Consider the following 22,142-nt stretch of genomic DNA (forward strand, 5'->3'; position numbering starts at 1 on the left):
GTCTTACAGGTGAAATACCTGTAGTCACTGCCCCTGCAAAATCAGAATGTCGTGGAATAACTGTCCCTTTCATCCGTAACAGTTTTCCATCTTCATAACTTGTCATGACTGTTTTCAAGTTCTGTTTGACTAAATTAATCTTGACTAAACCATCTTCCATAATCACCCGATGTCCTACTTGTCGAATCGTGACTAAAGAGAGCAAATTTTTCTTAAAACTTGGTACATAACATACATTAGAAATCATCTTTTCTCCAATGCCAAGGAGAAAAACTTTAACTACTCCTTTTCCATAAGGAGTATGTTTTGTATCATCAGCAAGGAAAATGGAATTAAGTTGGCAATATTGAAAATTCCAAAAAAAATCATGTCGACAAGTCATGTGCTGAGTTGCCCCTGAATCCAAGATCTAGGCATCTTCATAGTCACTTCTAAGATGGGATGAAAGTTGTGATGCCGGTGAGGAAGTAAAAACATATTCTGAGTTATCATCATCTTGATCATTTGCAAATTGCGCTGAATGCTGCTAAAACCTGGGAATTTTATTAAGTGAAGTTCGACAATCTTCAACATAATGTCCAACTTTGTTACATCTTCGACACACAATTTGACTTAAGTCTCTTCCTCTTCCTGAAGATTGTCCTCTGCCTCTGCTTTGACTTCTATGTTGAGATTGTCCTTTACCTTGATTATTGTTTCCTTGTCCTTGAAAATTGCCTCTTCCTTGGTTGTTTCCTCTACCTTGAAAATTACTTCTTCCTAAACTGTTGCCTCTGCTTTGGCTTCGAACTCAACTTTGTGCATTATGTGCTGCTTGATTTTGATTGCCTCGAGAACTGTCTGCTGATGATTTACTAGTGCTGGCCTCTGTGAGAAAAACATCTTCACCAACTTTCTTCTTCTTCCCAAAGGTTTTATCATGTTGAGTCAACATTTCACAAAGCTCATCAAACTGGAGTTTCTCTAATTTCCCAGTTAATTGTAGAGTCTCCAAAAAATGCGTGTAGGAAGAAGGAAGTCCAGCAATTACAATTGTGACCATAAAGCTATCATCAATTGCAGGAAAACCAACATTAATAATTTCCTGCCTAATATTCTTAAGTCTTGAGATATATTCAAGAACATCACCGCCTTCAGTTAATTTTTGTTGCAACAATTTTAATTGTAGATCAACTTTCTTTAATTCAGGCTGAGTATCAAAGAGATCTTTAAAAGTTTTCAAAGCAGACCATGCATCTGTAGCATTTTCTATATGGACATACATTTCATCATTCACAGAAGATTTAATAAGAGCTAAGGCTTTAGCATTCTTGACTTCCCATTTTGCTAGTGCAGCTGCATCTGTGGGTTTATTCGGCTTAACATCTCCATCACATATACCCTGCCATAATTCATTGTAAATGAGAGTGCTTTCGATGAGACGATGCCATGTTTTATAAGATTTTGTGCCTTCAAGTTTGTCGGAATCAGAAAACAAATTAATCAACTTAGACATTGTAGTGTTAAGACTTCACACCACGAATCAAGCTCCAAAAAACTCAAGATGCGCAACACAACAGCAACACACGACGCAAAAAAAAACGAACTATTGGGGCTTGGCCTTGACCCTCGAATAGTCGTCAAAACAGGAGAAAATTCACTGAGCTTTGCACTTGGCTCTAGTCAATTTCTCAAAATTTTTACAAGGCAACTTTCAAAATTTGAATTTTACAATGGTGCTTTTGCACAATTTGGTAAAAAAATTACCCCCCTCAAAGTAAAATTACTTTGAGTTACAATGTGATGATCCCAATTGAAAAATAAAAAATAAATTCTTGAAAACAAATTACGCAACACACCTTATCTCTCCAATTTACAAATTACAAATAAAACTCCTTATTACTCCAAAAAAGTTCACTGCCATAAATATTTACAAATAACCCCTCACACCTTATTTCTCCAAAAATATTATTTTACAAATAATAGAAATATCCTTATCTCTCCAAATTACAAAATATAAAAAAACCCTTATTTCTCCAAATTACAAAATATAAAAAAAACTTATGATTCACCTTATCCCTCCATCTTTTATTTCAAACTCCCATTAAAAAAAAGTGAATTTTACGTGGGCTTTAAAGCATATATCATGCTTTTTTTAAAAACCACATCCTTTCTTTAAAACAACCATATCCACATCATTTTACTGAAAGGCTCTTATGTTTATCCACGCAGGTAATTTTCAAAAATTCATGTTTATCCACGCAGGTAATTTTCAAAAATTCAATTTTAAGCTTCCAAATAAAATTTTTAAACGCTGAAAAGTTTTTACGCTGTCCTCCACGCTGGTAATATAGAGGGTTGGCTTCGCTGGCAACGCTGGCTGGCTAGCGCTGGTTGGCTCTCACACTGGCGTAGCTGGCTGGCTGGCAACGCTGGTTTTGAAGACTCTTGTTCTTGGAACCAAGGCGATATCCAGCGCGTCTTATTTATGGAATTACAGTTGACATTGTTGAGGCTGCCAGGGCATCGGCTACATTTAGGCTGATAAGTTGAGGAGCTGGGTTTATAGCAATTATGCCATTAACAAGAAGACTCCATATGCTATAAATTTTGTGATTTGTGTCCACCGCTATACAAAAATCCTGCACAGAAGGGTCAGAGCTGAACAAACTCCAAACGTGATACTGTTTACAAAAAATATATTCTCATCGACCTGCAACAAACTCTACAAACTCTCTGTACGACTTGGATTTGTATTTCCATTATAAAGTTTCGGACACCATCAATTCACAGGCAATTAACAATGTTCCGGCAGCCAGAAAATTACTTCTCTTTGGTCACCGAGCACGCGGCTACACGTGGATGCCACAAGCATTTCATTTGGTTGCAGACAGTGGGGACTCATGGAGTCCACGGGCTCTCATCTACAGCTGAAATTATATTGACAACGCAACTTTCACCACATTGACAACGAGCTCTATGTAGCTTCAAGACAGTTTTCAGCACAAACAATTCAATGGAATTTGGCGATTGGGAAAAGATCTTCAACGCAGTTTTCAACAAAAACAATTCAATGGAATTCGGTGATTGGGAAATGATCTTCAACTCAGTTTTGATAATAATTCACAAAATTGATTTTCAGATTTAAAAATCTAAAATCAACAAAATAACCACATTTCCCCTCTTTGTAACAAAAACTTGACAACTTTCATACCAGTCATTCGTTGAACAATTCAATGGAGTTTTCCAAAAGCTTGTAGAGCTGGAATCTCCTTCTCAAATCAACTGCAGCATTACTGGAGCTCTGATACCACAATAATGGCAGAAGTGTCCTCAGACACGTAATTTTATTAATCAGAAAAAAGATAATTACATAATTGATTTTGCAAGAGTTTACACCCGAACAACCAAACACTCTTGCAATGAGCTATTTATAAGCTCCATGTCCTAACTACCTCTAATTATGGATCACTTATTAAATAACAAGTGTCCATTTACCCCCCCGGATGCGGGTGACACGCCAGCAGATAGCGAGGAGACACATGCCAGGCATGTGATGCCTCAGGTATAAGGACATTCTCCCCCGTCAGTTCGCCGCCATGGAATATAGGTCGAGGCTCACCGTAGGTCGGCATTCATTGCCGCATTCAAGTTGCAGGTCCGTCAGCAGAGAGCAGTTATGGCATTCGCGGTTCGAGAATGGGTTGCAGGGTTTAAGAAAGGTGAGGAGGGGGTTCAGCACAAGCAGTTTCATGCTTGGCGTTCGGTATTCTCTGTTCAGGTGTTGGTATGGTCTCTGGCCCTCCCGGAGGCATTATCTCCCGCTCCATTGCATTCTGTATGTAATTCTGGTACTGAAAGACCTCTGTGTGTTTTTCGCCTCTGTTTCATTTCTCGCCTCCCGCTTGCCTCTCTGCCATTGCCGCCTCCCCACCCCATTTCGCTCTTCAGCCTCAGTGCGCCGGCAGCAATGGCTCGTCCCCGTGAGCGTATGCTCAGCCGACGAGGAACTACACGAGGAGGCTCCTCTCGGACGCCTGCTGAAGGTTCCCAGTCCTATTGTTGTCGTTGCCGCTGCCATAGCTTTCCTGCCGCTCATCCTATCCAATCCAGACAATTCATGGACTCTTACAGCCCGGACCAGGACTCAGTCCCTGCACCTGCATTCGGCTCAGCCATTTTTGCCTTCAATAGCTCGATGGACAGACCCCGCATCAATGCCCATGTCTCAGTACTTTTTCTGGAGGAGGCACAATCCGTCAATGATGAGCACCGCCACCAAGGGATGCAACAGGGCGAAAGGCCAGAATTGGCCCAGGCCTCGCCTGGGAAGGAAGTGGAGGTGGTCCAGGCCTCGCCTGGGAAGGAAGCGGTTCAGGCCCCCAGCCGTATTCAGCCTCAGGAGGCATCTACGTCCAAACAGGCCGACACCTACCTTGACCCCTTCCCTTCTGCGGGGGAAATTAGTCGATTCGGGTGGTATCCGATCGTCGAAGAGGAACCGGAGGAGTAGCTGGTCTCCTGAGCAGATTCACCAGCCTCAGCGACTCTCAGGTTTTAACTCGGCGTTCGGTTCATATTTTCAGTTTTTAATGTTTGTTAGTTTCAAGTTTTTTGAAGCCCCTGCGTGGGATATTGTAGTTGATATTTTGCTGCCCCTGCGTGGGCTTTCTAGTTTGACATGGATGAAGTTTTTTGAAGTACAAAGAACCCTGGTATGGAAGGTCTCAACTAGTCATGGCACCTCTGCGAAGGTAGCCCATTCTGATCTCAAACAGACCAGAGTGCCAAATTCAGGCCTCTGAGGATGCATCTCTTGAATGTACTGTTTCTTTTGTTCTGTATATAATAGATTAGTATTTTAGCGAGAAAAAAAAAAAAAAAAACAAGTGTCCATTTACAATAATGCTATTCAAATCAACTAGCTAACAAATCTCCTAAAATAGAGCCTAAGATACAACACATTTGGAGAGTCATATCTGGTTACAAAAATATGCTAATTCTAAAAGTCTCCATTAAATAATTAAACATTCTAGAATAATAATTATTAATTTAATATCTTAAATTAATAATTATTTTATTCTAATTTTATAACCTATGATAAAATTGTATTTTTGGATCATCTAACATAGATGAATTTAATTTCGTTAAAACTTATATCTAAAATTAAAATAATTTAAATTAATTTAGAATATTATGAAAAATAAATATAAATAAAATATGTAAGATTCCCATTTTTAAGATTCTTTAAACCGGCAAATAACTTATTTTAGTTTAACTTTATTCATGAACACTAAACTTAAAATAGCATTTCAATTTAGACTGGAAAACCTAACAGTTTGGAGGAGGGATGTGATGATGCTCATATGTCAGTGGACACTGGTAGAGCAGTTTCTTCAAACACAGTGTGAGTTGGGCCAGGTATCCAACTTCCTTTATATTTATTAATTTATAAATATAAATAATTTACCATAATTAATTTTTGTGAGTGCATTTCATCACCATCATTTCTAAAATGATTTTTTATAAGATAATTCAATGCGTTAGATAACCTTTTTATATTAACTTCATATAAAAACACTTCCATAATAGGTTTTTTTTTTTGTGAATTTATATTTTTACTATACTTTATATTAAAAATAAACATATATATTTTTTCATGAATTTTTGAGTTTTTAAATTTGTTTGGGTTGATATAGTTATAAAGGTAGAGCATTTGTTTTATATGTAAATAGCGGTTTATATTGACATTTAGGTAAGCTCATAAAGAAATAAAGATATTTCTAATAATATTTAGCTTTTGTATTCCGATTCTATGATCTATAATGAATTAAGCAAAGTCTTTTGGTAGAAATCATATAAGAGAATTTTTTTGGCCAACGCATTTCTAACCGACAAGTGTGAACTAGACTTGTTGGTTCGAACCCCCAACAAGTGTGAACTAGACTTGTTGGTTCGAACCCATCGGCCAAAAAAATTCTCTTATGTGATTTCTACTGAAAGACTTTGCTTAAAATTTTAGCTTATTTAATTTTGGATTGACACTAAATGGTGCAGTGTCAAATTGACCATAAATAATACATTGTTAAAATGCTCATAACCATAAGTAAATAAGTGATTGGGTGTAACTAAAAATATATTATTTCCAATAAAATTTTACGATTAGTATAAGTAGTAAGCTTTATTTACTTAAAAAAAATCTAAACCAAAACCCTATTCAATTAAATTTTGATTTTGTGAATTTAAAATTTGAATTCATTTAAAATTTAATTGAATTACATTCTTAAATTTTTATAAAACTTGCTTTATAATAAAACTATGATCATGTCCAGAAATCTTACTACAATTTAATTAAATTATAAAAATAATTCAAGTATATGATTCCCTTAATACAAAATTATTATAAGACATGAGCTTTCTCGATTCCTATTCGCTATTGTATTGTTAGACTTTTTATTTCTTAAAATTTAAGCTAAGATAAGATACAAAATGCATTATGGTAATCAAAGCAATTGAATGGTTGAGAGCTTTATTTTATATTTATCATTTATTATTATGATTTAACCAAGTAATTAAATATTTATCATAAACAATTATTTACCTTAATTGTTTCGACAATTTCTTATGTCGATTATTGAAGGAACTAATTCAGGTAGATGAAAACAAGATGAAATGGGTAAGTCCATCCTCATTAGAGGGCACGAGGACAATAGACTTGACTGACATAACACGTAACACACCTAACAAAATACGAAGTATAGGATGTATTTCCGGCTGCAAAACATTTATGGCGATCACTAATAAACTTTAACATGCGTCTATGTGAACGGAGACGAAGAGGGGGGCCGAGCAGCCACGCAACCAGATTTAGAGACTCTGCGATCGGGTTAAGGGTTGCCCTCCCGAGCATGTATTATGTTATGGTTGGAGATATGGCATCAAGGGCAATTTCAATATACGATATAAACCATTTCTCTGTGGAATTTTTTTATATAATCATGAATTATCCAGCCTTGCCAATTGCCCAACAGTGAGCATGTTTTTTAATTTTTTTTCCAAAAGCAACACTGAGCAAGATACTTCTTGGAAGCAAGAAGTTACCTTCAAAATACAACGGACAATGGCCATACACACAATCAAACTTTTGTATTTCAAGATTATTGAAAACAAGCACATAGTTGTAGTGCTGATTTATAGAAACAGACACTGATGAAAATGCACAGAAATTGAAGGGACAGTGATGTGAATTCATCTGTAACTTCCCATTCTTACTGCAGCCTACAGTAAACTAAAGATTATGGTGGAAATCAACTGCTACCTGTTACATTTCAAGCTTTCCCATTTCTGACTTGAATATTTCCATTGCTTCAAAGGGCAAGCATGTAATAACTCTGATGCCATTTTTTCTCTTATCATCTGTATTTGTATTTGGAGGTGGAACGAAAATGCAAACATGAACAAATGGAAAGCTCGCTGGAGTCACGTTCACTGCCTCACCCCAGCCCAAATCCACCATTGAGTATCCCATGCGGCTCCAGTCAGACAAATACAGTTCTGTTGCGGAAGGAGGCCCAACTTTAGGTTTAGGGTTATGGAGCTCAAGAAAATCTATGGCAGACCTAAGGTATTCATCTGTCAGTCTCGCCTTCTCTTCCTTCACCATTCTCACTAGATCCCAAAGCGAAGCCTCCAATACAACTTTAGCAGAAACCTCAACGCAAGCACCGAAGAAACCGTTACCGTAGTACCCCTCCGGGAGAGGTGGTTTGTACACCTTTCTCACGTTTACAGCAAAAAGAAGGCGTACTTGCTCATCACAAGGAATTTTGAGAGCCTTCACCCTTGATTTCCACACGAATGCGGCCAAGGCTTCAAATGTTGAACAATGTAAATACTCTTCATCAATATCTTTGGTCTTTGCTGCTAAAACATTCGTCTTGAGTTTATCTAGAGATTGAGCAGTGAGCACAAATGAGCCCTGGACTAGACCTCCTGCAGCATTTACGTCGATGAGGCAACTTCTGCTTGGGTTATCGCCACCAAATTCTTTGTGATCGAAATTGACTGTGGGTGGGCATCGTGGCTTAAGAAGTTCTCTCTTCCATTGCGGTGTTACAGATGGATGGGGCTCTCCCCTGGCAATATCAGCTACTGCCTTAAGAAATTGTGAGAAACCTAGCCCGTCAATGATGCAGTGCGAGAGGCAAAGACCGAGAACGAACCCTCCACAACGAAAACGGGTCACCTTCAGCCCAAGAAGAACCATAAATGAGATTACGCCTTGAAAAATTAAGAACCATATGATGTTCAAGCATCAAAACCTAGTGAGGAAAAATAAAATATTTGTATCAACAGACTTTGTGATTGGCTCATCACACTGTGATCAATAATTTTTTTTTTTGGGTAAGTGATATTTATGGGTGATCGAAGTTAAACACAAACAATAATAATAATTGTATCACGAGTAATTTTAGGGGCTAAAAGAATTTGACACATTTCAGTGATGGATTATTCTATTAGGTTAACTTTTAAGTTTATATTCAAAATAATCTAAATCCAAATTTGAAAAAGTTAAATTCAATTATCATAGTAAATTCATAGATTTTCTAAATATTTTATAATATTGAAAATTTTTAAAATTTAATCGTAATATTAATTATCATCATTATATTGAATTTTAAATTTAAATTACAGATAATCCAAATTTAATTAAATAGAACCAAAAAAATAAAATTAAATAAGTTAAATTCAATTAAGAAAACAAAATGTTATATATATATCTATGTGGGGAATTCATCCACTATTCTATTGTTTTTTAATAAAATTGTACCTGTATTTATTAAATAAATCAATTATAATGATTCGTTTAAATCTATTAATAAAATAAAGTTTTTAATAATATTAAATTAAAAATTATATATATATATAATAACTATATATATATTAAAATTTATTAATAAAAACAAATTATTTTAATTTTTCAAAATATCATAAAGATAATCCAAATCTAATTAAATACAACCAAAAAAAATAATAAAATTAAATAAATTCAATTCCATTAAAAAAATTAAATAAATCAATTATAATTATTTGTTTAAATCTATTAATAAAATAAAAATTTAAATTTAAATTTGTAAAATAATATTAAATTTTAAGTTAAAATTTTTAAAATTTAAATATATATATATAAATTGATAACTAAAATTTATTAATAAAAACAAATTATTTTAATTTTTCAGAGTATCATAATTTAAATTATTTAAATGCGAACATTTCTAATTATTTAAATAAGAATCAATGCTTACAACTGTAATACGAACTTAAAAATACAGAAAATTATCACCGAGTATTCATGCGAACTACAGATTATAACGTTAGCTATTTCTTAAGTCGTGGCGTATCAGTTATCCGTTATGATCAAATTTAAAGAGTCGGAGGAAATCGGTCTAACAACCCAAAGAAGGGTTCTATGTTTTTTACCTGAATAACCAGAGGAGGAATATCATGATGCTCGTACGCCGTTGGATATTCGTAGAGCAGTTGCTTCAAGCATGGTGTCAGTTGGGCTAGGTATCCAACTTCCTCCAGACTGCAGTTTGCAGTGCCTTCAACGAACATGGCCCCTTCTCCTGTACAACATACCTCAAGCTTCCCATTAAAGGTTTTCCTCATCCGTCCAGCCAGAGGATAGTAGTAAACCAGAGCTTTGGAGATCGCATCTCGGATAACGTGGGCTGGGTCCCCGTGGCTCGTTGGACAAGCGCCATACACATGAAGGGTTTGACACGTGTCTCTCACTCCATCTTGATTGTCTATGTTTGACAGGTAAAGGACCTCCTTAGGAGTAGTCTGAGCAGGAGTCACCATGATGGGCTGTAGTGCAGTTACAGATAAGCCAGTGATATTGTCAGCCCCATCCTCAGACTTGCCCATTACTTCAAGCAGAATTTGGATGCTGGCCGCTTTATCGACAATCTAAATCAGAAATGGAAATGGCCAGAGTACTAATAAAGAAAAGATCTGAAGCTATTCGAACTTTCCCAGATGTTCGCTGAGAAACTATAGGAATATTAGAAGAATAAGAAGCTAGGAAGATTGACATAAACAATATGATCGTGTATTCGGCTCTCCAGTGGACTGCAATTTATAAGTGGGGATATTAGGAAAATTATGTAAACGGGTCGTTAGTAGTTGCCGTCACTTAACTTTTCTGTACAGGTAGGTATACAAGGCTTTCAACCTTTTTCTGATGTGACCTCAGTTGACTGGGACGTACCACACTTATTATAAAATTGCGATATGCTTTCAAAACGCCGTCCAAACGATTAAGAAAAGGGAAAAAAAATAAATTATTTGGAAATTTGTTATATTTTTGCAAATTTTTGGATTTTTGTAAATCCAAGTACAAGCTGTCAAATTTCATAACTTTAAGTGCTTGAAAAGTTTTTGATCGTGTTGAATCTATTTCAACCATCAAAAACGTGATTCAAACACTACATTTACAAGATTTTTTGAACTTTCTTTACCCGGATTCTGGCCACTTTTAGCCGTACTTTTGGCCATCTCGCAATTCCTCAAAGTCCTTAGACGACTCCTTTCAAAAACAGCCCAGTTTATGTTCAGGTTTAGTGAACTTTCAAGCCATTATGATTGCTTTTATGATTTTATGAGTGGTCTCATGGTGGAGAGTGGCTGTTAATAGTGTATTGTTAGGTTTGGTAAACTTTAAAACCCTTATCAATATTTTTATGAATTTTTGAGTGGTTCCATGGTGGAGAGTGACCCTTAAATTTTTTAAACCTAAATTGCGAAATTGAATCTGGGCTAAGGATTTGATATCAACAAGCTTAGTAAACTTCCAAACAGTTATCATTACATTTATGAGTGATCCTAAAATAGATCCCAAAATAACAATTAATCCAGGTTCCCAATAAAATAAATGTGAAAATCCAACACTTAAAATTTTATGTTAAAAATTTTTTGGGAAGCACCAATTTTTCGAAAGATCGTTCGGTTTTGCAACACGAGTTTGTGAGAGTGATACGGGGTTTTTTGATTCAATGTGAACAGCAACACTGCATTTTTATTTCTATTGCATTTAAGACTCTTTGACATTTGGCAGAAGGTTGCTATTGGCATCAAAATGTCCCACTTGATATAGATTCGATTGGAAGTCGTCTCCAGGATGTTTCACTAAATCTCAAACTGGACTCCACTGTCATTAGCTTTGTATTATCCAATCGTTCTGGAGATATTCAAGAAGTCGTTGCTTAATTATTGAAAGAATTATCTCCAAGAAGTCGTTGTTTAATTATTGAAAGAATCTCGTTGTTTAATTATTGAAAGAATTTTACTTTGTTACTTCTTGAAAGGATCTAGTTATCTTAACCGTGCTTTTCTTAAATGTTGAGACTGTCTGTATCTGAATCTTGAAATATTGGATCTAACAAGCAGTGGTCCCTTTTCGAAATTTTTGATGTAATAAACACACGTCCCTCAAAGATTTATCCCGGTGCTCAATAATACAGACCTAAAATATATTTATTTGGGTTAGATTTTGGTGCCATAGTAATCATTTTACAATAATCTTCTAAATTTGAACTTCGTGGTTGTACGTGGCTGCTACGCTTTCATTATGCACCACAGATTAATCCATGGCCAAACTGCTAATGAATATTGATTAAATCGGTCATCTATATTAGATTGTAGATATGGAATTTGACCAGTTAACTTGGTGTATATATTTATAGCACAATCACATTTAATTACTTTAATATGGTCTATATAAACAGAAAATTTTATTTATATCTCTTAGATCTAAGACTTTTGTGATTCATAATTTAGAAAACAGTCTTTGGGATTAATCACATTGTAAGGATTCACACCATTTGAGAGAATAAATAGCATGAATGCATCAATGTTCATGTGGGTGAAGTAAAATTATTTAGGAGAGATCAATTAGTATTTAGTCAAAAACTAGCCGTTATGTAATAATTAATAATTTATTATTGAAATTGTCAAGATAAATTAATTTCAAATAAAAATATAATCTAAGAAAAATATTATAATAAGTTAGGGTTGACCTAGACAATGTGAAAAAGGAAGAAAACTAGTCGTTACCATGATAAAGTAAATAATAATATTAATAGTATTAGTTGAAAAATAATTGAATAATATAATAAAATTAGGTTGAAAAAAAAGGTTAAAGAGTGGGGCTAAGCCTAATCAGGGAATGATGGTAAAAGCTCTATATAATATTGACAAATTCAATAATAATCATGCAAGTATGTATGTATTTATTTATTTATTTATTCACCAAAACTATAAAAAGGACAATTTTAAGGGAATACTAAAATAAAGGAGACCCTAGGCTCAAACATACCCTAGGCTCAAACATGTTCAGCGCTTACAAAACATGCTGAGCAATCTAAACACCATGTCTGCATTGAAGAATCTAAGGTCATTGCTAAAATTAGTCATTTCCACCACAGGAAACTTAGGGAAGCCATTGAGATTGAGAGGCATGCCAAAAACCTTAATAGAGATGATGGTTGGAAATTAAGTAAAAGGTGGTTTCTAGCTCTCACTTTAATTTTCTTCCTTTTTCACATTGTCTAGGTCAACCATAGGTTATTATAATATTTTTCTTAGATTATATTTCTATTTAAAATTAATTTATCTTACATAACGGCTAGTTTCTGACTAAACACTAGTTAATCTCTCCTAAATAATTTTACTTCACCAACGACTAATTCTTAACGGCTAACACTGAACATTGATGCATCTATGCTATTTATCCTGAGGATGAACCACATTGGTTAATTAGAAACATCGACCTAATCCTTACAATGTGATTAATCCAAAGACTTTTTTCTAATTTATTTATATCTATCACACAAACCATAGATAAATATATAATATTACAAATAATATAAAAACTATTACCATAAAAACTAATAATAATAATAATAATAATTTTTTATTAATAATGATTTATAATCCTTTAAAATAATTATTGTCATTAGTAAATAATTAGTACTATTAATATGGTTGTTATTATTATTTTTTATTTTTTATTTTTTATATTAATTATTTAAACTCAAGGATTTATATTTAATTCAAAGATTAATATTAAAATCGTTATGAATAACATTATACCGTAGATAAATGTCTTTCGGAATAATCACATCAATATGATTTGGTCGACATTTCAAACCAACCAAAGTAGTTCATCCTCAGGACAAGGTGAAAGAAATCATACAATCTTCACAAATAAATAGTAAGGATGCATCATTTCACGAATAAATAGTAAGGATGCATCATTGCCCAAGGTTAGCCGTTGAAAACTAGCCATTGGAGAATAGTCAAACAAGTAAACAAAATATTATTTTTATTTAACAAATAGTTTTGATATTTTAATATTTTATTTACTTGTTTGACTATTCTCCAATGGTTAGTTTTCAACGGCTAACCTTGGGAATAATGCATCCTTACTATTTGTTTGTGAAGATTGTACGATTTCTTTAAGATGAACCACATTGGTTGGTTCAAAACGTCGACCAAATCTTAATGATGTGATTATTCCAAAAGACATTTATCTACAATATGGATCACAAAAGTCTCAGATCTAACAACATTATACCGTACGGATATGAACCCTTGGATTAATATTATAAATCCAAGCAAATAATATCAAACCACAATGCATCAATAATATAAACTCAATGTATAGAAACTCTAAGATAAATAGTATAAACCCTACAAAAATCATGGTTGATTTTCATATTCAGATACTCTTTGTCACCATGTGATGTTGGATGCTGATTGATTTTTAGATGAAGACAATCCATGTAACAATATGACGTGAAAATCTTTGTCACAATATGATGTTAGACCATGATTATAACCTCAATAGATTATAAATATGAAATTTGACAATTAATTTGATATATATAATTATTTTTTTTTTGTAAGCTGGGTGGTTCTCATTCTATTACTCGATCAAAAAAAAAAAAACATAACATCAAATCATAAACAGTCATAGCCCGCCCTCATGGGGAAACCGGGACCAAGTTCCATCGGTAGTTTTTGAAAGCAGCCCAAAAATAGAAGGCTCTCAGTCTGGTGGTCTGAGCAAGCAAAGCTAAACATTCCTGAGCCTTACTAACACTATGGCTAAACCTACTGTTCTGAATTACATGCCTTCTACTATCTCTGACAGGTATAAATCTAAAACCAAAAATATTATGAAAGATGTTAAACATATCTTCTGTTATTCGATGCCGCCATCAGGGTGTTGAGCTGCTCCATCTTCTGGGTCTGGGAGAATGCGGTTCAGCCGCTGTTGAATAGCCTCCAGCTTCTCATCATGTTGGGTCATTGCAACACGCAGAAAAGCCAGTTCCCTGCGGATATCTGGACCCCCTTTGGCCAGGTTGACCATTTCTTTCGCCATCTGCTCCAAGGCTTTGGCCAAGAGGCCCTTCATAACCCAGTAAATGTGGAGCGACTGCTTGAATAACGACAAGCGCCCGCGAGTATGCCCCGGGTCCGGTATGAGGAATTCCCATTCATCCATCTCGTCGTCCCAATTCTCCTGAATCAAGTCTTCTTCCAGGTGTTTCATGAGATTGCTAACAGCAGGTTTGGCATTACGAGAAAAAGCCTTTTCAGCCCTGCGAATTCGGTGTAAAACAGTTTCATTTTGTTTCCGTTTCCTTCCCTGGCCATCTCCTGAGGTTTCCCCCTCCATCTTTCCTTTACCCTTCTGGATTTTAGTGCGTTTACCATTTCCGTCAAATTCCTTATCAGTTGGCGGGCTGCGCTTCCTTGTACCGTAGCGCCGGACCTCCTCTTGCTCCTCTCCTTCCTCCTTCGCGTTCTGTCGGTGGTATCTGCCATTGCTACCAACAACTGGCACCGGGGCATCATCCGAATCATCCTCAATATCCAGAACAGTAACAGGAGGGTCCTGCTGCATAATGGTTTTGCCTTTACGGCGTCTGCTGACCTCCCCTACCTTCTGATTCTCTTCCCCCTGTCTGAGCTTCTGTCTAGTTTCCATGATAACCGACGGACTGGTTCTCTGATGCCTTTGACTGGACTCTGCACGCTGGTGCTGCTTGATTGCAGCCTCCACCCTGACCCAATTTATGGATATGCAGAAAGTATTATCCTTCGGCCAACATAGGGAATAAACGCGACTATTTTCCGTCGAAAAACCGTTTGATCCGGTAATCCTCTGCCTTGCAAAACGCGCCTGAGGGCCATTACTCTTAGTCATCATATCGTTGTTAATTTCTTCTGCTGTGAGGGCTGGCGGACCGCAATCTTCACCCCTTATCGAACAGCCATTAATTACATTACCTGGAGTGTACTGACGCCCATACACTTCGACTGCCGTCACTGTACTGTCGTCAAGGACACGATCTTCCAACCTACCATCTTCCATGATGCTTTTTGCATGTCGCTGCTGAATTCCTCCCGAGGCGTGCGGCCTCCACTTGCCTGAATCGGACCAACCCGTTGAATCATTCATTGGCATTTGTTGCATGTTCATGATCGGATTTGATTATATTTGCCAGCTCTTCCCATTCCTGCTTACCTTCCACCGCTCTCCATTGGCTGTCCAAGGTGGTGCCACGTCCTCGACAGCCCCAATTGGCAAGCCAGTCAGCAGGCTGATTTCCTTTACGCCGGACATGGTTAATGATTCTATAATCAATACGTTTGATAAGGCCCGCTATTTCTTGAATAATGCCCGCTGTGCGCCAGCTTTTGGCCATTTTCTCCCATGCCTGCCCATTACTGAGCTTCCTCAACATATCAACAGCAATCTTCGAATCCCCGGAGATTTCCAAGTTGTTATAGCCGTTTCTAATGGCAATGCACAGACCCTGATGCAGGGCCCAGAACTCAGCCTCATTATTGGTCATCTGCCCTCCCCATTCAGCGTAAATCCATCTAACCTGGTGATTGCTGTCTCTGAAGATTCCCCCGAAGCCTGCTTCGCCCGGGTTTCCCTTCGAGGCCCCGTCAAAGTTGAGTTTGATAAACGGGTCGCGCGGATATCTGAATTTATCTGGACTTTGAGTTCGCATGTCCTGGAAGGTCGGATGCTTGAAGTGAACCATTTCAAGTTTAAGGTTTAACCTGTTCAAAACTTCCTGTTCTTCCGAATTTGTTTGCCAATCATCATTTTCCCATTTTTCAATCAGGATAGTCTCACGCATACTTTCAATTACCTGATCCCAGATAATTTCTGGATTTCTACCAGTGTTTTGGAACACCCTCCGGTTTCGTTCCTTCCAGATCATCCATAGAATGAAGGGGGACATAAGGTTCCAAGCCCTCTGGACAACCCTGCTTTGAAAGGCTTCCTTATTCCACTGGAAGACCAGATCGGTGAAATCTCTGATCTGAAGACCCGATTTGTTGAATAGCCGTCTGGTCATCTTCCAGAGTTGCTCTGTATACGAACAATTCATCAGCAAATGGTCTCTGGTCTCATAATCCTTGTTGCAAAGATAGCAACGGGAAGGGCCGATGAAACCTTTCTTCTGAATTCGGTCCCAGGTCAGAATTTTATTTTTAGAGGATAGCCAAACAAAGATGGAAACTTTGGGCCACCAATTACTCTCCCAAATAGTTTTCCACTCTACATTCCTGTCATCCCTGTTCTGAGCTTCTTTTAAGAAGTAGGCCTCCTTTGTTGTGAATATCCCTTTCATATTGTATCCCCATCGAAGGATATCGTTCCCATGGCGTTCTCGGATTTTCCTTGATCCCATCTCTTTTTTATAGTGTTCCTGGAGTTCAGGGGACAGATCTGGGTCCCAACGAGCCGGGTCTTCCCAGATTCTCCATCCCTCCGACATTTCATTTATTTTCCAGTAATCCTTAACACTGAGTCTGTTTCTTTCAATTCTACCCCGAATCTGCAGGAGGTCCTGGTTATTCGTTAATCTCTCACGCTGTTGCCACCTATCCTCCCAGAAGTTAGCTTCCCTGCCTCCTCTAATCTCCCAGAAGGTATGGTTGTTAATTAGATCTCTGTTTTGGGAGGCAAGATCCCAAATAGAGGAGCCTTTGGGGAATTCCTGCTGTCTTAGAATGTCGGCTGTAGAGTTTGGCGTTCTATATTTGATCCTCCATATGTTTTTCCATAAGTCATTTCCACCATTAAGCCACCTCCACCACAGTTTAGCTCCTAACACCTTGTTAAGAATTTCCGGGTCCCTTAGACCTAAACCTCCTTTATCTTTTCTCTCTGTCAGCTGCTTCCACGAGACCAAAGCCCATTTATTCTTCTGATCAGATCCACTCCATATAAATCTTCTTATTATTTCCCTAATTTTGGCACAAACCCCCGCAGGTGCAGCCATGCACGCTAAAGGGTATATAGGGATCGCCTGGAGAACCGACTTGGCAAGAACTACTCTGCCAGCAATATTCAGGACTCTGAAAGCCCAGTTTGAGACCTTTTTGTTCAATTTGTCAAGGGTTCCTTGCCAATTCTTCACCTTTTTGGAGGTGAGATCCAGAATATTACCTAAATATTTAGAGGGGAATTCTCCTTTCTTGAAACCAAGAATTCTAATGAGATGAGACTTGATCTGCTCCATTGTGTTGAAGATGAAGATACAGGACTTGTCTTTATTTATTTCTAACCCAGAAGCCTCAGAGAATAGGTCTAGGATTCTTTTAAGGTTTTGAACTTCTCTTACCGTTGGTTCCCCATACAGCATGATGTCATCAACAAATTGTTGATGAGTTAAGGGGAGATTGTTGCCCCAGAGTTTCAGCCCTTTGATTCTATTTGCTATTCTTTCTTGTTTAATAAATCTGCCAAGTCCTTCCGCGGCAAGAATGAAAAGGAAAGGGGACAAAGGGTCGCCCTGACGGAGGCCACGGGAGGCATTAAAGGTTTCAGAGGGGCTTCCATTAACCATAATAGAAAAGTGGGGGGAGGAGATCAGGTTATGAATCCAGGCGATCCATCTTTGTTGGAACCCGAATCTCGCAAGCACAGTTTCTAAATACTTCCAATTAAGCCTGTCATAAGCTTTGGATAAATCCAATTTGATTAGCATCCCCTTTTGTTTTTTAACCTTTAGGGAGTGAATCACCTCCTGAGTTACCACCAGCCCATCGAGAATTTGCCGTCCTTCCACAAAACCAGTCTGTTCAGCCGAGATAAGATTGTCCAAGAGAGGTTTGAGTCTTTTGGCAATGAGCGAAGTTATCATTTTATAAATGACGTTACAGAGAGCTATAGGTCTGAATCCACTTGCCTCTTCTAGGTTGTCTCCCTTAGGAATGAGGGAAAAGAAGGTTGAGTTAAAAGCCCGCCACACCTTCTGGTTTATTCTTGATTCTTCCACTACAGCCAAAATCTCGTTCCCCAGGAAGTGCCAGCATGCCTGGTAGAAGTCGACTGTGAAACCATCCGGTCCAGGTGCAGTCCCTTTTTTCATAGTCTTCACAACATCTTCCAGTTCTTCTAAGGTCACGGCCCTCATGAGGGCTTTGTTTTGATCCTCAGTGACCAGACTAGGGATGGCAGAACAGATCTCTTGAATGGCCCCCGATCTGTCCACTTGAGGTTCTGATAGCATCTCCTTGTGGTACTCCACAAGAACCTGCTCTATTTCCTTTTGCTCCACCACCCTTCTCGCATTCCTATCCTTAATCGAAAGGATTCTGTTTCCTTGCCTGTGTTTGATCATTGACTGATGGAAGAATTTTGTATTTTTTTCTCCCTCTCTTAACCATTTTATCCTAGATTTCTGGCGCCAGAGGATCTCCTCTTGTTTTCGTCGTTCTTCCAATCTTCCGAGGATGACTCCTTCCCTGTTGCTGCTGACCTCCGTTCTACCTTCCAAGATTATCTGCTGCTGTAGCTCAGCCATTTCCTTTTCCAGATTTTGTTTATCCTCGAATATGTTGCCAAATTCGTCCTTGTTCCATTTTTTTATTCTGTTTTTCAATTCTTTCAGTTTAAGCTGGAAGGTATGCATTTTACATCTACCTTTACTGGTGCATTGGTTCCACCATTCCTCCATTTTCTTGATGAAATTGGGATCCCTTAGCCAAAAGGATTCGAATCTGAAAGGTCTTTTCCCCTGAATCCTCTTGATATCCATCTCTAATCTGATCGGCCAATGGTCAGATCCCAGGGTTGGAATAATTTTGGCCTCAACAAAAATATCTTTGTTCATAATGTCTTCAGAGATTAGAAATCTATCTAATCGGGAAGCAATTTGATTCTTTCCTCCCCTTCTGTTGTTCCACGTATGGACCCCGTTGATGGTCTGAACGTCGATAAGCCTGAGATCAGCTATCATGGCATTGAAGTCGTCCATGAAGTGATCCCTCTTCCTCGTCCCCCCTTTCTTCTCTTCCAGAGATCTGATCAAATTGAAGTCTCCCCCAATGATCCAAGCAGCTACAGGGTAAAGTCTGCGGATCAATTTAAAGTTGTTTATGAACTGTTCTTTTTTCCCAGGGGTCGGGGGGCCATAGACTCCTGAGATAACCACCTGATGACTGGTTCCTACTATTCTGCCAAGTCCAGTGAGGATGCCACTCATACTTGACCAGTTCTCTATGATGATTTCATTTGGGTTCCACAGGACAGCGATGCCTCCCGCAGAACCGATTGCATCTTGTCCCATTACTTGATACTGTAACCTCCCTTTTTCTATTATTTCTTCAATCTGTTGGTTCGACATCTTTGTCTCCTGTATTATCATCACACTAGGTTTTTCTTTTTTCAACTTGTCCTTAAGATACCTCTGTTTGCCTTTACTATGCAAACCCCTAATATTCCAACTGAGCACTATCATTTAAAACTTTTTGTAAGAGGGGAAGAATACCTCCGACAGAGGTATCACTTTTCCTGAGTTTATCAATATTTCCCCCACTGTCTGGATGGTTTCTCTCATTGGTTTTCGGCCTCTTTTCCTGCTATTTTTGCCATAGGTGATCATTTCTTTATCCTCATTCCCCTGTTCACTTTCTGACATGCTGAGGTAGTCCGGGGGCTCTCCTTTTTTCTCTTTGTATTTCTTGAAGACTTCCTTATATAGTTCTTTTTGTTTTTCAGGTATAAACCTGCTGTCCAGGTGTTTCCATTCTTGTAACAAACTTCTCATAATTTTCTCCTCTTCTGCTTCATTCTCTGACGGGATTTCCACTTCCATCTTAGATTCCTGTTCTGGTTCTGTTGTTACCTCCTCAGATTTTTTTCCCCTGTTTTCTTTGTTCGATTTTGGCTCACTACCCTTTCCTTTCTCTTCTCCCGCTATTTCCATAGGGGTATTCTCAGGGTCCTCATCATCTTCTAGGTTTACTTCGAAGTCTTCATCTTCACTCTGGAGGATTTGAAATTTGTTTTGATTGTTTGCTTTTCTCGGTTTTTCCTGCGTTTGAGTCCTTGATATACCTCTGTTCTGTCGTTTCTTCCTTACTACCTGTTGAAAACCTTTTCCAGCCTTTTTTTGTTGATCCTCCTGACTTTTCTTGGATTCTTCTTCTTTATTCAATGGGCATTGTCTGAATAAATGGCCATATTCGTGGCAGGTACGACAACGGAAGGGAATATGTTCGTAATCGACTGGTTGTTTCCAAATTTCATCATGGTACTCTACTTCTACAGTTTCAGGGAGAGGTTCTGCTAAATTTATATAAACGCAGATTCTCGCATAAGCGTTGTACTTACCTCGTTTCGTGGCCTCAGCAATTTTGACGAAGCTCCCAATCGTATTGCCTATTCCCTCCAGAGTTTCAGGGTCCCAAAACTCGTCCGGAAGCCCGAACAATCTGACCCAGACGGGTGCCGCAAGCATTGTTTCCCGTTCGGGATTGTAGCGCTCTTCCCAGTACTTCATGAATAGGCCAGCATTATTCAGGAAATAAGGGCCCTCCTCAAATATCCGATCTTTATCTTCTAAGTTGGAGAAAATTGCCGTAAAAAAACCCTGGGCTCCGAGTTTGAGATCTATCTGTCCCTTTGGTCTCCATCGTTGATCAATCCATCTGTGGAGCTCCCTCTCAGACGGCCAATACCCAACAAAGCGGCAAATGATGGCATGGTCTTTCATATAACTATTATACTCTTCCAATTTGTTATGGGGAACCACATACCTTGGTTGTTTTTGAGCCCGTGGCAGACATTTACCTCTCATTCTTCTTTGCCACAGAGTCCCCATTACTGGGACATAACCTTCCTTCTCCGATTGCTGTTCTCCCCCTCCTTTACTAGTCTCCCCCATTACCACGTTCTTGAAGGAGGGGGTCTCCCCCCCCCCCCTTGGCTCCCCCATTCCTCGCAGGACGTGTTCTGGGGTTTAGAATCCCGTTTTTATCGAAGAATTCCTGAAAACCCCGTGACTGCAGGCCACAGAGCACTGAGCCCGCAGAGATGAGGATTCACGCCCTTGTCTGACTGAAATCTGCAGCCTTTGTCAGTGGTGTCCTGTGCTGCAAACCCTAGCACACTTCGTCTCCCGCCGCCGCTCCGCTCCGCTCCTCGAAACCCTCCTCCACTTCACCAGTTCAATCTTGATATATATAATTATTAAAAGATTTTAATTATTAATTTTTTTTTTTATTATATTTTATTAAAAATTAGTGAAAATTTATTAGTATAATAAGTTTGAAATCTGCATAATCTATTCAGCAGATTTTTCAAAGAGCAAAGTCCTAAATCTATTTAAAACGAAAAACGAAAATCTAAATCTATTTAAAACGAAAAACGAAAATGTTTAGACTATGCCATTATTTATCATCCTCTCATTGACGAAAAATTTCCATAATCGTTAGTATTTTTTTATTCCTTATTAAAGCGGTCAAATTCAAATCTTTAAATTTGATGTGATATTTAATTTGAAATTCCCGCCTTCATTTGTCACTATGCAGGTTCTACGACAATGCCGTTAAAGGTTCAATTACAAAGTCAACTATTAAGTGAGGGCCACAAAATAAAAAATCAACTGATTAAACATCGCTATCTAATTTTTGGCCTCTATCATGTGCTTTCCACGTATGGACAGCATCAGTCGGCCGGGGCCCGGAATGCCAAAATAGTCGTCATCTCAGATGTGATTATGTGAAAGCTGTTGAAAGAAGCACGTATTTTATGGAATTTTTGATAGTCAACG

The 22,142-nt window shown here is 37.9% G+C and overlaps 2 protein-coding genes across 2 annotated transcripts; both read right to left on the reverse strand.

The window, feature by feature from the left end:
• Window positions 1-7,068: 7,068 nt before the first annotated feature.
• Window positions 7,069-10,059, reverse strand: LOC149160747 (10-deacetylbaccatin III 10-O-acetyltransferase-like). The gene is made up of 2 exons (XM_089435398.1): window positions 9,460-10,059; window positions 7,069-8,224 (listed from the first exon to the last, which is right to left on the reverse strand). Exons 1-2 carry the CDS (start codon window positions 9,910-9,912, stop codon window positions 7,301-7,303), a joined length of 1,377 nt encoding a protein of 458 aa, XP_089291524.1. The 5' UTR covers window positions 9,913-10,059; the 3' UTR covers window positions 7,069-7,300.
• Window positions 10,060-14,251: 4,192 nt separating this feature from the next.
• On the reverse strand, window positions 14,252-19,712 carry LOC149160748 (uncharacterized). The gene is made up of 2 exons (XM_089434697.1): window positions 15,584-19,712; window positions 14,252-15,486 (listed from the first exon to the last, which is right to left on the reverse strand). Exons 1-2 carry the CDS (start codon window positions 19,710-19,712, stop codon window positions 14,252-14,254), a joined length of 5,364 nt encoding a protein of 1,787 aa, XP_089290823.1.
• Between the last annotated feature and the right edge of the window lie 2,430 nt (window positions 19,713-22,142).

The sequence above is a fragment of the Pinus tabuliformis genome, chromosome 5_2 (assembly GCF_031772625.1).
Source record: "Pinus tabuliformis cultivar Carrire ecotype Pingquan chromosome 5_2, CPIR1, whole genome shotgun sequence".
Taxonomy (NCBI): domain Eukaryota; kingdom Viridiplantae; phylum Streptophyta; class Pinopsida; order Pinales; family Pinaceae; genus Pinus; species Pinus tabuliformis.